The sequence below is a fragment of the Curcuma longa genome, chromosome 9 (genome assembly GCF_044706935.1).
Source record: "Curcuma longa cultivar G26 ecotype Majalengka, Jawa Barat chromosome 9, ITB_CL_G26_1.1, whole genome shotgun sequence".
In the NCBI taxonomy this organism is placed as follows: domain Eukaryota; kingdom Viridiplantae; phylum Streptophyta; class Magnoliopsida; order Zingiberales; family Zingiberaceae; genus Curcuma; species Curcuma longa.
This window is the reverse complement of record NC_133869.1, coordinates 6374881-6388097: the sequence shown is the minus strand read 5'-3', so window position 1 is coordinate 6388097 and position 13217 is coordinate 6374881. Positions and strand designations below refer to the sequence as shown.

General features: G+C 35.9%; 2 protein-coding genes across 2 annotated transcripts; one reads left to right on the top strand and one right to left on the bottom strand.

The window, feature by feature from the left end:
* Window positions 1-827: 827 nt before the first annotated feature.
* LOC141835245 (uncharacterized) lies at window positions 828-5141 on the top strand. Its single transcript, XM_074722677.1, has 5 exons — window positions 828-900; window positions 975-1586; window positions 3449-3565; window positions 3659-4311; window positions 4582-5141. The coding sequence occupies exons 2-5, from the start codon at window positions 975-977 to the stop codon at window positions 4838-4840; spliced, it is 1641 nt and encodes a 546-aa protein (XP_074578778.1). The 5' UTR covers window positions 828-900; the 3' UTR covers window positions 4841-5141.
* Window positions 5142-11221: 6080 nt separating this feature from the next.
* On the bottom strand, window positions 11222-12693 carry LOC141834392 (uncharacterized). The gene is made up of 4 exons (XM_074721748.1): window positions 12152-12693; window positions 11721-11772; window positions 11526-11610; window positions 11222-11298 (listed from the first exon to the last, which is right to left on the bottom strand). Exons 1-4 carry the CDS (start codon window positions 12691-12693, stop codon window positions 11222-11224), a joined length of 756 nt encoding a protein of 251 aa, XP_074577849.1.
* Between the last annotated feature and the right edge of the window lie 524 nt (window positions 12694-13217).

The following is a 13217-nucleotide window of genomic DNA, read 5'->3' as shown; positions in this document are numbered from 1 at the left end:
ATTCATTTACAATCATATTCCTATATGGGAACTGTCACAATAAAACGTAGAAAGTTAATTCCTAACCTATATAAAATATTTCATTGATTATCTCACCCTCTCATATGAGAGACTACGGGACCTCGAGATGAGAATATTATTTTTTACCACAATAAATAAATAACTCATATCAATATCCATATTAAAAATGTAAGATAAAACAAAATTTATTATTATTATTTTGAAAAGTATATAATATAAAATTAAATAAGTACTTTAAAATAATAAAAAAAAAAGTCTAAACACATATATATCTCACATCTAGAAAAAAAAATAAAGTTTAGGACTACTAGGATGTAATAATTTTAATTTGATAAATATGTTTCTATCAAAAGTAATTAATGATTTTATAAACTTAAAACTTAAAATTAAACATAAAAAAATACTAGCATAATGATGTTTAAAGTCTCTAGATATGCTCAAAAGTATTTAGGCCTAAAAGTTAAAGGCCTAAAATTTAAGAAAAAAAATTCATAAAACTGCGATTAGCGAAATGATATCCATTTAGGACCGTTAAACATTGTTAATTATTTAATCTCTCTTAACTCTGTTAACTTAATTACAGAATTTATTGGTCATTTTGAAAAAAAAAAAAATCCACAGCGTCTTAAGCTAAATATCCTGATCACCCTACACTGTGCACAGTCTGTCAGAAAGCATTTGATCTCAGCCGTCCTCTGCACGCGTGGCACTCATCTATTATGGGTCGCATCGGATTCCATTGATCTCAGCCGTCGCCAACCATCCGCTCCAGTGTATATGATAATCCTTCTCTGCTGCACATCCTGCCGGTGAATCCAATTAGGGTTTCCTCTCGTCATCTCCTAGATCTCCTCTCGTTCAAGGCCGCGGCGATAAGAGGTTCGTCTTCCGTTCCCTCTCCTGTAGTTTGTTCAATTTCCTCATTCCATTCTGCTAATCTTCGTTTGTGTCAGATGGTGAAGGCGGCTAGATTAAGGAAGCAGAAGCAGAAGCAGAAGCAGCAGGGAACTCCATCCCTCACTCCGTCAAAGAAGATCAAGAAGGAAAAAAATGATGAACTACAGCTGAACGAGAGCGAGCCCGCAACCCAGCCTGCGGACGGAGCAGCGACCTCGGCCGCCAAGACAAGCAGGGCGGGTGGCAGTGGGAAGGGAGAAGGGACTCCATCCCTGGCTTCGTCAAAGAAGATACAGAAGGCGAGGATGAATGAACAGCATGCAAAGAAGAGCAAGGCGACATTTAAGCCTGTGGACGCAGCAGCAACTTCTGCTGCCAACAGAAGCAGGGCGGCGGACAGTGGGAAGGAAAAAAAGCCTGTCGCACCATCCAATAAGAGTTCTGGATTCATCTTCATGTGCAGTGGGAAGACGAAGCCTGAGTGCTTCCGTCTCCACGTTTTTGGACTTCCAAGAGGAAGGAAGGAGAGTGTCGAGAAAATCAAGCCAGGCACTAAGTTGTTCCTATATGATTTCGATCTGAAGCTTCTATATGGGGTTTACAAGGCCACATGTCAGGGCGGGATGGACCTATCACCGAATGCCTTCCGAGGGGCCTTCCCCGCTCAGGTAATTGATGCTGTGAGACTTGTTGATACTTGTCTTCAAGATTATTATTTTTTTTCGCTGCTGTTTATTCTCTAGCTTCCAGCACCTTTTCCTGAAGGTGTAGATGTATCAGTCTAAAGCTCTAATTAGCAGATAACTGAAGCAACAAACTTGCTTACAGGGAAATGAGCATCTTTGCCACATATACATTTTAATTATTAACATATATATATTTTATATATGATGGTACCTAAAAAAATGATAGGTGTTTGCTACATATAGATTTTTAACATATATATGATTGCAAAATTAGGAGCTTGACTAGTGTCTGATATGCCAAAAGCCCAAGCTTGTATATGATGTCATTTAGCTTATTAGACTCATGATATGGCAACCATACCTCTGTTTTTTAACCTTTCAGTATGTTCGTGGTGCAAAAGATGACAATGAAAAATTCCATCAAGCGTTGCCAATATTGTTAGATACTCATTCTTATGATAATAATACATGTTAGGTCAAAGTCTATTCAATATAATTAGGGTCTTAAAAGGCATTCTCAGGTGGTAGGTAATCAACCTACTGTATGGGGTATATGCAGTCAGCATTAGAAATCATTGATATATTATATCGTAAAAAAAAGGACTGACTTATATAAATATACATCTGACTAAGTATATATCATGTAGTTAACTAAGCAATGTCTCTGCTGCCTTAACAGCATATACCACCTATTATTTAGGTATATATGCACATATATATGATTAATTCTTTAACTGATCTAACAACTTAAGGTATTATTTGATTAAGAATGATCCTTTAGATGAGGCAAGCTTGAAAAAAGTTGCTTGGGGATGTGAAGCTTTTTCCCTTCATCTAGTTCTTCCTTCTCCCACCTCCTTTCACATCTTGTCTTTGTAGAGGAGTGGATTGCAACTGATTCAGGAAGTGGTCGACGGTGTAAGCAATTGAAAGCAGCTTACAGTAGCGGATAATGGTTTTACAAAGTCCACAAAAGTCATCAACTACTGATGAGATTAGGATGAGATAATGGGAAGTGAATTAAGGCTGGCAATAACAAGAATGGCATCAAGATTGTTTATCTTCCTCTATGAGTCCATTGAGTTCACGAGAGCACAATCTCACGTAAACTTGGTCTGATGCCCATCCATGTGCTGTTTTTTCTCAGTTCATATGATTCAAGTAATGAAATTGTCCAATTCTAAGAGTTGGCTTGCTATTTTGGTTAGCTTGCAAATGATTTGGCTAATAACTACCCAGATATCCATAAAAGGCTAAAAAGGGCCAAATTAGTGTTCTATGCCGGCAAACAATCTTCAATGTTTCTTTTTCTTATGCATTACGCTATATTGGACAAAATTGATAGGAGCCTTAGGAAAAATGAATGATTCATCTCTTCGACTGTGTTTCTGTAAGATGTAATCCTTGCAGTAGTTAGTAGGAGTATATACTGTCAAGACAGTGACATTGCAATTTCAGTCTTGGCAGAATTGATTATTTCTTAAATCAATATTATATATGAGATAGCTCAGTTATGTTTAGATCCATTTTGATGGTTATTATAGTTTGTCACTTGCATTGGTGCCTGCATAGTTTGTTCACATTTTCTTGTTAAGATAGTCCCTGAAATTCATCTTACTAAAAATTGATTAACAACCTATGGCGTATGAACATTGTGAAGGATCCAAAAATCACTAGCCAGCCTAAACTTCATATTCAACTAGCCATTTTAGTGTGATATAGCTTTTAAGCATCATGATATTGCCAACAAAGGTGTATGATCTCTTTTGGAACTATTCAGTTAAGATACTTCACCATCTATCTGATCACTTGTCTACTGCTTCCTTGCTTGTTCTTTGACATAGGTGAAATTCAAGGTTCATACGGATTGCCTGCCACTTCCAGAGACTACATTTAAACATGCTATTCAAGATAACTATAACTCAAAGGGCAAATTTACTCCTGAGCTTAACTCAAAACAGGTACATTAAACTCCTGCCATTGTCATAGTAAATATCATTAGTTGTGCCTATAGTTTGACTGCTCACCTTCGTACTATTTCAACCATAATGCAGGTTCACAACCTAATATCATTGTTTCGTCCTGTAAATGAGACAAAGCAACGGACATCGCCGCCTATTAACTATGTTGAGGATCGTCGTTATCTACCTCATTTACCACTTGACGATCCATATAGATCAGCTCATGTGCCACATGTCTCACCGCCTCGGCTTGAGGATCCATATAGGCTGGATTACCGGCCACTTGTCACATCTCATTTGCTGCCTGAAGAATCTTATAGGATAGGTCATATGCCACATGGCCCACCTCAGTTGCCACATGCTGAGTCATATAGGCCTGGCCATCTATCACATGTTACACCTGTGGAGTTGAGATCAGCTCATGTGCCACATGTCTCACCGCCTCGGCTTGAGGATCCATATAGGCTGGATTACCGGCCACTTGTCACATCTCATTTGCTGCCTGAAGAATCTTATAGGATAGGTCATATGCCACATGGCCCACCTCAGTTGCCACATGCTGATTCATATAGGCCTGGCCATCTATCACATGTTACACCTGTGGAATTGAGATATATTCAGGCACCACATACAAGCGATCCATTTGCTAATTCATTACAAGAACCCTCTGTCATACCTGCTGTTGATCCATTTCAAGTGGAGTCTACTCGATCTTACTATTCTGAAAATCCTGCTCGAGGTGAACGGTATGGAATTGCTAGATATTTTCTAGCATTTTTTTTTAAATATGCTTTGCATTTCAAGTATGTTTATGCATATCTAGTTCTACATTAATGTTTTGACTAACTAGTTACCTGTTTTGTTATCGTTGAATTTATATTTCATATATTCAGTTTGGTTTGGTTTTGTTTCATTTGGTTTAAAACATCGTTTATAAAAGTCTCTTTCCATATCTAAACCTCCCAAAAAATAGCATAACATTATCTGGGGCTCATCTTCATTGTTTCGCATGACAGGCTTGTTTATAGGTTAGTTCCAGAGACGGTTCCAGCTGGGGATACACACACGCTCCCACCAAGGGACTACCACACTCTGCCTTCTACAGATGTTGATGCCACCATTCCAGTTACTGAACAGAGGACCTATGAACGAGCAATTGGCCACCGAACAACAGCAGGATATGAAGAATCAAATGCCCAAAGCAGGGTTGCCATGCCAAATATGCCTGTTTCTCTGCGCTATACATTTGGTGGGGCCATGACAGGATATCGCTAGCCATCTCATTGTTGCTCTGGATGCTCCATCCTGGATGGATGACGATACTTGTTCTGGGCCGCTATAGCGGAAGGTTGGAAAACAAACATTGTTGGAATATTTTGGCGATGAGCTTGGGAGGAATCTACACAACCTTTCTAAAAAGCTCTGCATTACTTCGACAGTTGTAGTGGCATGCTTCAGTTGAACCTTTTATCGAATCCCAGTTTGGAATATGCAATTTTAAGCATGCTTGATGTTTGGACAAGTGTATTTTATATTTAATTTCCAGTAAATTTACACATTTTAACCTTCTCTTTTATGCTACATTTACTTTGTATCGTTTAGTATTTAGTATTTTAATTACGAGGTTATGCTTCTCTTTACAAAAGAATATCTAAGGTGAGATAGCGTACGGTAGATTTGTATGGCTCCGTAATCTTAAAACACTTGGTGCGTTTTATACGCATATATGAATGGATAATCAGATGAATGGAAACTCCCATCTTTTATTTTTATTTCTTGGAAAAGCCAAACAGATCGAATTTAGGGCAATTCTCCTAAAAAAAGTCTTCCAAGGTTGTTTTGTTTTTATTCTGCCTGATAACATTTTACCGAAAACTTGATTGAATATTTAAAATATTTTATGATTATTTAAAACTGTGATTTATAAAAAATTATACAATATATTTAACGGGGTAAATATTAATATAAAAATGTAGGTGTAAAAATCAAATGTGCACCACAAAGTAAAAGAAAAACATCATATTGACAGTTCTTTTTTCAAAAAAACGTCAAATAGATATATTTTATTTAGAAAATACTTTTAGATTCAAATATTCAATGCCGTGGATAGCTTTAATAATTGCCCAATAATTACTGTAATATATAAAAGGCAGAATTAGTTGTTATAATGTGTAGAAGCTATTCATTAATTATTATAAAGTATTTAAAAGTGAATTTAGAATTTACAACATATATAAATTATTTAGTAATTATTATAAATTACTTAGTAGCTGTTACAACGTATTTAAAATGAATTTAGAATTTAAGTTTAGGATTTACATCGTATAGAAATATCGAATAACTCCTACAATGTGTAGAAGTTATTCAATAATTACTACCACGTATTTAATATAAATTTTGAATTTAGGATTTAAGATTTAAGATCTTTAAATACTATTTTATCAAAATATTATTTAATAATTTAATCAAAATTATTTAAACTTTATCAAAATTACTTTAAATAGTTGTAGAAATTATACGTAGTTGTTACAATTCTAACTCCTAAATATGTTACTTCTATACAGTGTCAACCTTAAATCCTAAATTTGCTTTAAATACATTATAGCAGTTACTGAGTAGCTTCTACACTTTATAGTAGCTATCGAATAGTTTATACACGGTATAAATCTTAAATTCACTATAAAAATTTTGTTGAGCTACCTAATAGTTTTTATACATTACAGCAATTACTATTATAGCAGTTCCTAATAGCTTTTACATAGTATAAAAGCTACTCATTAGCTGTTATACATTGTAAAAATTATTCGATAGCTTTTATAATAACACTGGCTGAAGGGTATTTTTGAAATAAAATTATGAGAAGAGCGTCCATTAAATTTTTAAGATGCTCTTTTGATTATTGGAAAATTTTGGGACGCCTTTTTGTTTTTTCACCCTAAATGTATTTAACACAGGTAAAATTATCAATAGCTTTCTATAAGTCGTATATATAACTGAGTAAAATATTAAAATTTTATTCGTAATTAATAATTCTAAGTATTTTGTTATATTCAATATATGATGCTAAACGTATATTTACTATTTTTTATATCAGTTGTGTTGTTATGATCACTTGAATTCAAGTATTATTGTGATTTTAATACTCAAATTTTAATTAAAATTTATTTAAATATTAATCTATTCAAGAGAAAAAATTGAACATACACAAGTAGCAAAATAGCAGTTAAGAGCCTTTTTGAAACAATTACCTTCAATCTATCTCGCGCTACGATAGATTCAAAGAGGAAGCAGGCATCGAAATAGAAGTTGCCGACGACGTAAGTAAAGGTGCACCGGACGACGTTGAGAAGCACAGTAAAGGCGTTGCAGTGAAGAAGGCGGAGGTCGAGTGGGCGGTTTTCGATGAAGCGGAGCTCAAGGAGCTTCTGGGATGCTTCAAAGTCTCTTTTGGTAAAGATGTTAGATCCGATGAAATTTATATATATCTCTATAATGGTATGATATTGTACACTTTAGATTCACGCTCTCATGATTTTATTTTTGGACTTTATCCAAAAGGTCTCATATCGATATAGATATCTTCATCTTATAATCTCAAGATCTTTTCTATGTATTTTCAATGTAGAACTTTGATTGTATCACAATAATCTAACCCCCTTACTAAGAGCTCCTCAATCATTTTTTTATGAGGATCCCTATATGACACCACATAGACATTGCTCATTAAATCCAATGGAAACTATATATATCTCTACAATGATATAATATTGTCTACTTTAAGGTCACACCCTCATAGTTTTATTTTTGAGCTTAATCTAAAATATTTTATACCAATATAGATATCTCCTGTTGGATTTAATTTCTTAATTATGGGCTTAATTGTAATTTGTATATGCGGATACGAACCGAACCCATTTAAGTGATCTAATTAAGGTTTATCGGGTTTCGGATTATTGATGTGGATTAAAATATGTAGAACCCGTTAGTCCGTTTCGATATTATTATGGATTAAATTTATTGAATTTATTAATCCATTTTTGGTATTATCGGATAGGGATTAAATATGAAATAAGTCAATCTGCTCCGTTATTATCTATGGACTGATAACGGTTCAGATCTCTATATAAGGGTTTGGTCCCCGAGGGTTTAGGGCATCATGTGACATCGCCTTCGTTCCCTATTGACGAAGGTTTTACGGCGCCGTCACCCTAATCCCCTTGGAAGACCTCCCTCTAGCTTCCGCTTTGTTTTCTTCCACAGGGATCAAGCACAAGGAGTTGCAGGACAAGGACATGGATCTACAAACAGGTTCCTTGTCGTTATTTTATATTTTACATATTAAACCATGTTATTCGTAGAAACTAGATCATTAAATTTGTATTTCCTATTTGAAGTTCTAATTTAGTTTATAGAACTCATGCGGCTTGGGATTTACAAATTCCATCAATTGGTATCAGAGCGAGATTTTTTGTTTCTTCGTATTTCATGGTTTGTAAAATCATAATTTTTTTTGTGATTGGTAGCAAACTTGTTCCAAAATAAATTATGAATAGGTTGAATTGGAATTACCCAATTTATCGTACGATTCATAATTGAAAAGGAACATATCAGTTTTTTTTATTGACAAGCCCTAAATTGGATGTCACGATAGGGCTCCAAATTAGAATTGAGAAATTTATCGAAAACCCACGATTAAATCTGAATAAATGAAGTATAGGGGCCTCGAGTCGTATTTTTCCAAGGACTAGTAGAAAATCGTTTAATTCGAGCTTTCGAGTGTCGTATTTTTGGATTTTCACATATACGATGGGGGTTTGATGTTTTTCAATTCAAAATACAAATCAAAGGTATTAAAATAGGGATGAATGAATGACACTTGTGAATGGAACTAAATTGTCCTTAACCTATAAATGCAATGCTAGAATTTAGGACTTTAGCAACTGAACTAAAACAAGGAATGCTTAAGAAAATCAAAGCAAGATGCACTCAAAGAAAACTAATAACTAACTTAAACTACAAGCAATCAAAGGGAACTAAAAGCTAGGGCTGAAATTGGCACGGGAAGCAAGTTTAAGTTGGCACGAACAGTAGATTGCCTATGTATCAGAAACTGAAATCAGACACCACGATAAACAAGAAAAGCAAGTCAACGAAGCTAAATAGAATCATAAAACACACAAGCTATCATCAGGACTTAAGAAGCTCAAACAATATATGATTGATAGCCTAAAATTTCAGAAGAACAGGAAGGTATCAAATGCTGAAACAGGAAGGTATCAAATGCTGAAACAGGAAGGTATCAAATGTGCAACGACAGCTAAACAGAAAATCAGAAATTTCTCCTCTTCTCCTTCGAATCCCTTCGGCTGGTTGTCAATCAGCTGTTTAACTCCTTTGGAAACTTCGGACAGGTCGTATTTTGGGTTGCTTGTCGCCAGCACCGCGAATTTGGCCGGAAAAACCCTCTCCGGCCAAGAACAGGTTGCTGCACGGCGGAAATCAGATTGCAAACTGGGTTTCCTCTCTTCTTCGTGCTCCTATCAGATAGATTGATGATCTAGGGCGGCTTCACAGTCCTAGGAGAACCCCTCAAAGGAGTCATGACGCCGGATTGTGTTGTGATCTGTCGGAACTCGCGGAAACAGAGGTTTCGACCGGCGGAAAAAACCTCTCCGCCGCTCAACTCCAGCCGCCGGAAAATGCCCAATTGGCCTGCTTCAGCTTCTTCAAGGATCAGGGAATGCAATGGATTCGAGTTGGGAGGAAAAGGCTGCCCGTGGAGGTACGTCGCTGAGCAGGGCAGGCGCGCGGCGGGGAAATGAAGAACAGTAACCTCCGAATTTTCCTTCCTAAGCTTCGTTTAAATAGCCTCTGATTAATCATAAAATCCTGGCCGTCCATTTTGCTTTTGATGATCTGAACTTGATCTAGGGCTTTAGGGTTTGCGAAAAATTCTGAAATTTTGATCGGGCTCGATTTAGATCATGTTCTCCATGTTGGCTTGATCAATTTAGCAAATTTGACTCGATTTGATCTTGGTTTAGCTCGAACTTGATCCGATTTGAGCCCTAAAATTCAAATAAACTCAATTAATGTAAAATTTACCATCAAATCATAGATATTATAATAAAATCTTCAATTATACTGCATGACACAAATATAATCAAATTAATTCATTTAATAATTATTTTCAAGTAAAAATCCAGAATTGAATTGATAAAAAATGCATATAAAACCTTGACTTATCAATCATCAGGACCAATTGAAAATTGACATGTACAGATCACATTTCATGTAATTTTCATACTACATATCCACATCTTGATCTATGTCATTAACAACATTGGTATTGTGATTATTGTTAGGGCTAGTTACAGGCATATATAGTACTATGACATCTTTAGTCCTATACCAATGAAGTTAATGGACCAGATTGTTTTCAGGGGTATTAAGTACCCATAAAGTTTGATATCAACTAAAGTTATAATCGTATATTAAATACAAATCACATATAGCCCAAGTGGGAGATTGTTGGATTTAATTTCTTAATTATGGGCTTAATTGTAATTTGTATATGCGGATACGAACCGAACCCATTTAAGTGATCTAATTAAGGTTTATCGGGTTTCGGATTATTGATGTGGATTAAAATATATAGAACCCGTTAGTCCGTTCCGATATTATTATGGATTAAATTTATTGAATTTATTAATCCATTTTTGGTATTATCGGATAGGGATTAAATATGAAATAAGTCAATCTGTTCTGTTATTATCTATGAGCTGATAACGGTTCAGATCTCTATATAAGGGTTTGGTCCCCGAGGGTTTAGGGCATCATGTGACATCGCGTTCGTTCCCCATTGACGAAGGTTTTACGGCGCCGTCACCCTAATCCCCTTGGAAGACCTCCTCTAGCTTCCGCTTTATTTTCTTCTACAGGGATCAAGCACAAGGAGTTGTAGGACAAGGACATGGATCTACAAACAGGTTCCTTGTCGTTATTTTATATTTTATATATTAAACCATGTTATTCGTAGAAACTAGATCATTAAATTTGTATTTCCTATTTGAAGTTCTAATTTAGTTTATAGAACTCATGCGGCTTGGGATTTACAAATTCCATCATCTCCATCTTATAATCTCAGGATCTTTTTTATATATTTTAAATATGAGACTTTTATTGTATTCCAACGCAACAAAAAAAGATGCACCAAGAAATTTATCAAAACAAAATATCTGTCATTTTCAATTACTTTAAACAGAAAACGAAAAAAAAAAAGTCGTATACATCGTGTTGTTTCATAATCCCAGGAATTTATGCGTAGAGCAAACTAATTTTGATCTTTAAGCATTTTCCAATCTTCTTGTAAGAATCAACATAGTTGAAGACCTTCATTGGTTCCTTCATACGAACAAATAAACCTTTTGTGAGTGGAAATATAAAATGGAGAGAGAGAGAGTAAAATAAGGTCAAGTAGCACCTTACAAAGTTTTAGGGCACCTGGTACAAGTACTTTTGGATGTCTTCTGGCTTCTTTTTCATCTTTCATCTAAACAGAGACAATGCTAACTTTTCTCAGTGAAACGAATTTACTTATAAACGACACATATTTAAAATTAATATATATATATTTCATGTTGTTTCTTGTAACCTTCAGCTGTCTTTCTCTCTCCATTTTGATTTGCTCAAGGAAGCTTTTGCGGTTGGAAACCTGACGAAGTAATTAGCAACTCACATTTATTGATAACAGATCATGGTTCAATGCTATTGTTTCAGCCATGCATGGTTCTAGTCATCAATTATAGACAGGGTTTTCAAGCCAAACCTCACGTTTGTAGATTTTATATAATCAAACTTGGTTAGCTTCTTGCAGATGTGCACAGTGCACACACAGATGTTTAGTTTTGGAATTGAATTACGGCGGCACAAAAAACCTTCTTGCTTTGAGATATATAACATTGTACCTTTGTCCTCAATTTGGAAGGCAGTGGGCTTTCTACTTCAAGTCTACTATTCCTGCTTCTTTTTGATGAAGCCTTGCTCTGTAATATAGAGATTGACATTTTTCAGATATAGAACTAGTTTCAAGCAATACTGAAGATTAAAGAAACAGTATAAAATAAGTAGCGGTAAGACTGTTATTTCCTCTTACATTTTGGTTTCTCCTTTGCCCTTCACCAGATTCATGGGTTCCACTGTTTGCTCTGCAAGAACAAGATTGTCAGATCATATATATTCAAATTTAGCAATCTCATAAAATCTCAAACTTTTTGGATTATAGAAGAGAAGGATGTTTGTCCTGACAACAACAAGTCATGCTTGTTCCAACTATTTTCAATTGGCAATCTGAAATCCTATCCTGCCACTGAACTCTAAGCAAGACTGTTTTGTAAATTGAACTATCCATGAACTTGTAGTCTTCTTCTTCCTGTTGCACCTTAATTGATCCATAAACTCTAAGCAAGATAGTTATTTATAGCATTTTCCTTCTTTGACAGATTAATCTCTCAAAGTTATGAGTAAATCCAACCAAATATTTGTCGAGAGAAATTTTTGGGTTAGATTTCTCAACACTTTACCAACCTTTTATCCTTGTTCTTCGCCGACATGTGCTCTGCCGAACCTCCTTCTTCAGCTATCAATTCTGCCGAACATGTTACAAGCAAAGGTGATAGATCGCTCAACTTGGCCCTGGGACGAAACTCCAACCCGGGCAATGCCCAGTTCTTCACCTTTCTCTTTTCCTCTTCTTCCATTGGAATCGACTGAATCCTCTCGAAAGTCTTCGCTATGTACATGACGCGCCCTGCCCCGTGTGCAGGCAGGCTGTTCATTGCCTCTTCCAGTATCGATCGCCTCAAAGCATTTGCTTTCGAACTCCCCGCCAACTCCTTATCCTCCAAACCAGCACCTCCTGTTTCCAATTCCCCCCTTTTTAGAGTGGCAGAATTCTTATTCTTCTCCGGAGTGGAAAAACAAGCGCCCTTTGGGGACAACTCGATCCCCTTCTCCAGCTTCTTTGTTTCGCGAGGCCTCGACGACGGTCTTCGGCGATGAGTTGAGAGCTTCCTGAATCCCGACGGCCGGCATCTGGGGGCTGGGGATACCTTTGCTGGGGTCGCCATTGCTGCGCTTTTCTCAACCGAATTCAATCGCACGCCGGTGAGGTCGTGAGGATCGAAGAGAAGGCGAAGAAGGAGCAGGGTTACTGCGCTTTGTTGAACGTTGAGGTTGCGGAGAGGAAGTGGCCGTTAGTTGTGGCGAGCGGCAACGGCTATTTTCTTATATGCTCCCTGTCCCTGGAAGCCAGCTGTTTCAAGTTGATGTGTATTAAAGTTGCCTAAGGCAGTGTGGATATTTAGGATTTAGATAAATTAATTTTAAAGAAATGATATACTATATAAAAATGCAACATAAAAATGTAACATTATACATTATAGAAAAAATAAGACCTGAGTTCCACATCCATATAGTGTATGTAGTATATCATGTTGTATTTTTATGCATTTTCATATAATGCATCATTTCTTTTAATTTTAATTATATATTAATTTTCTTTATGTTCTTCATGTAAATTTTTTCAAACATATTTTTATGTTGAGAACTAAACAAAACCAGATGGATAAATTCTCAAAAGGTGAAATTTTAG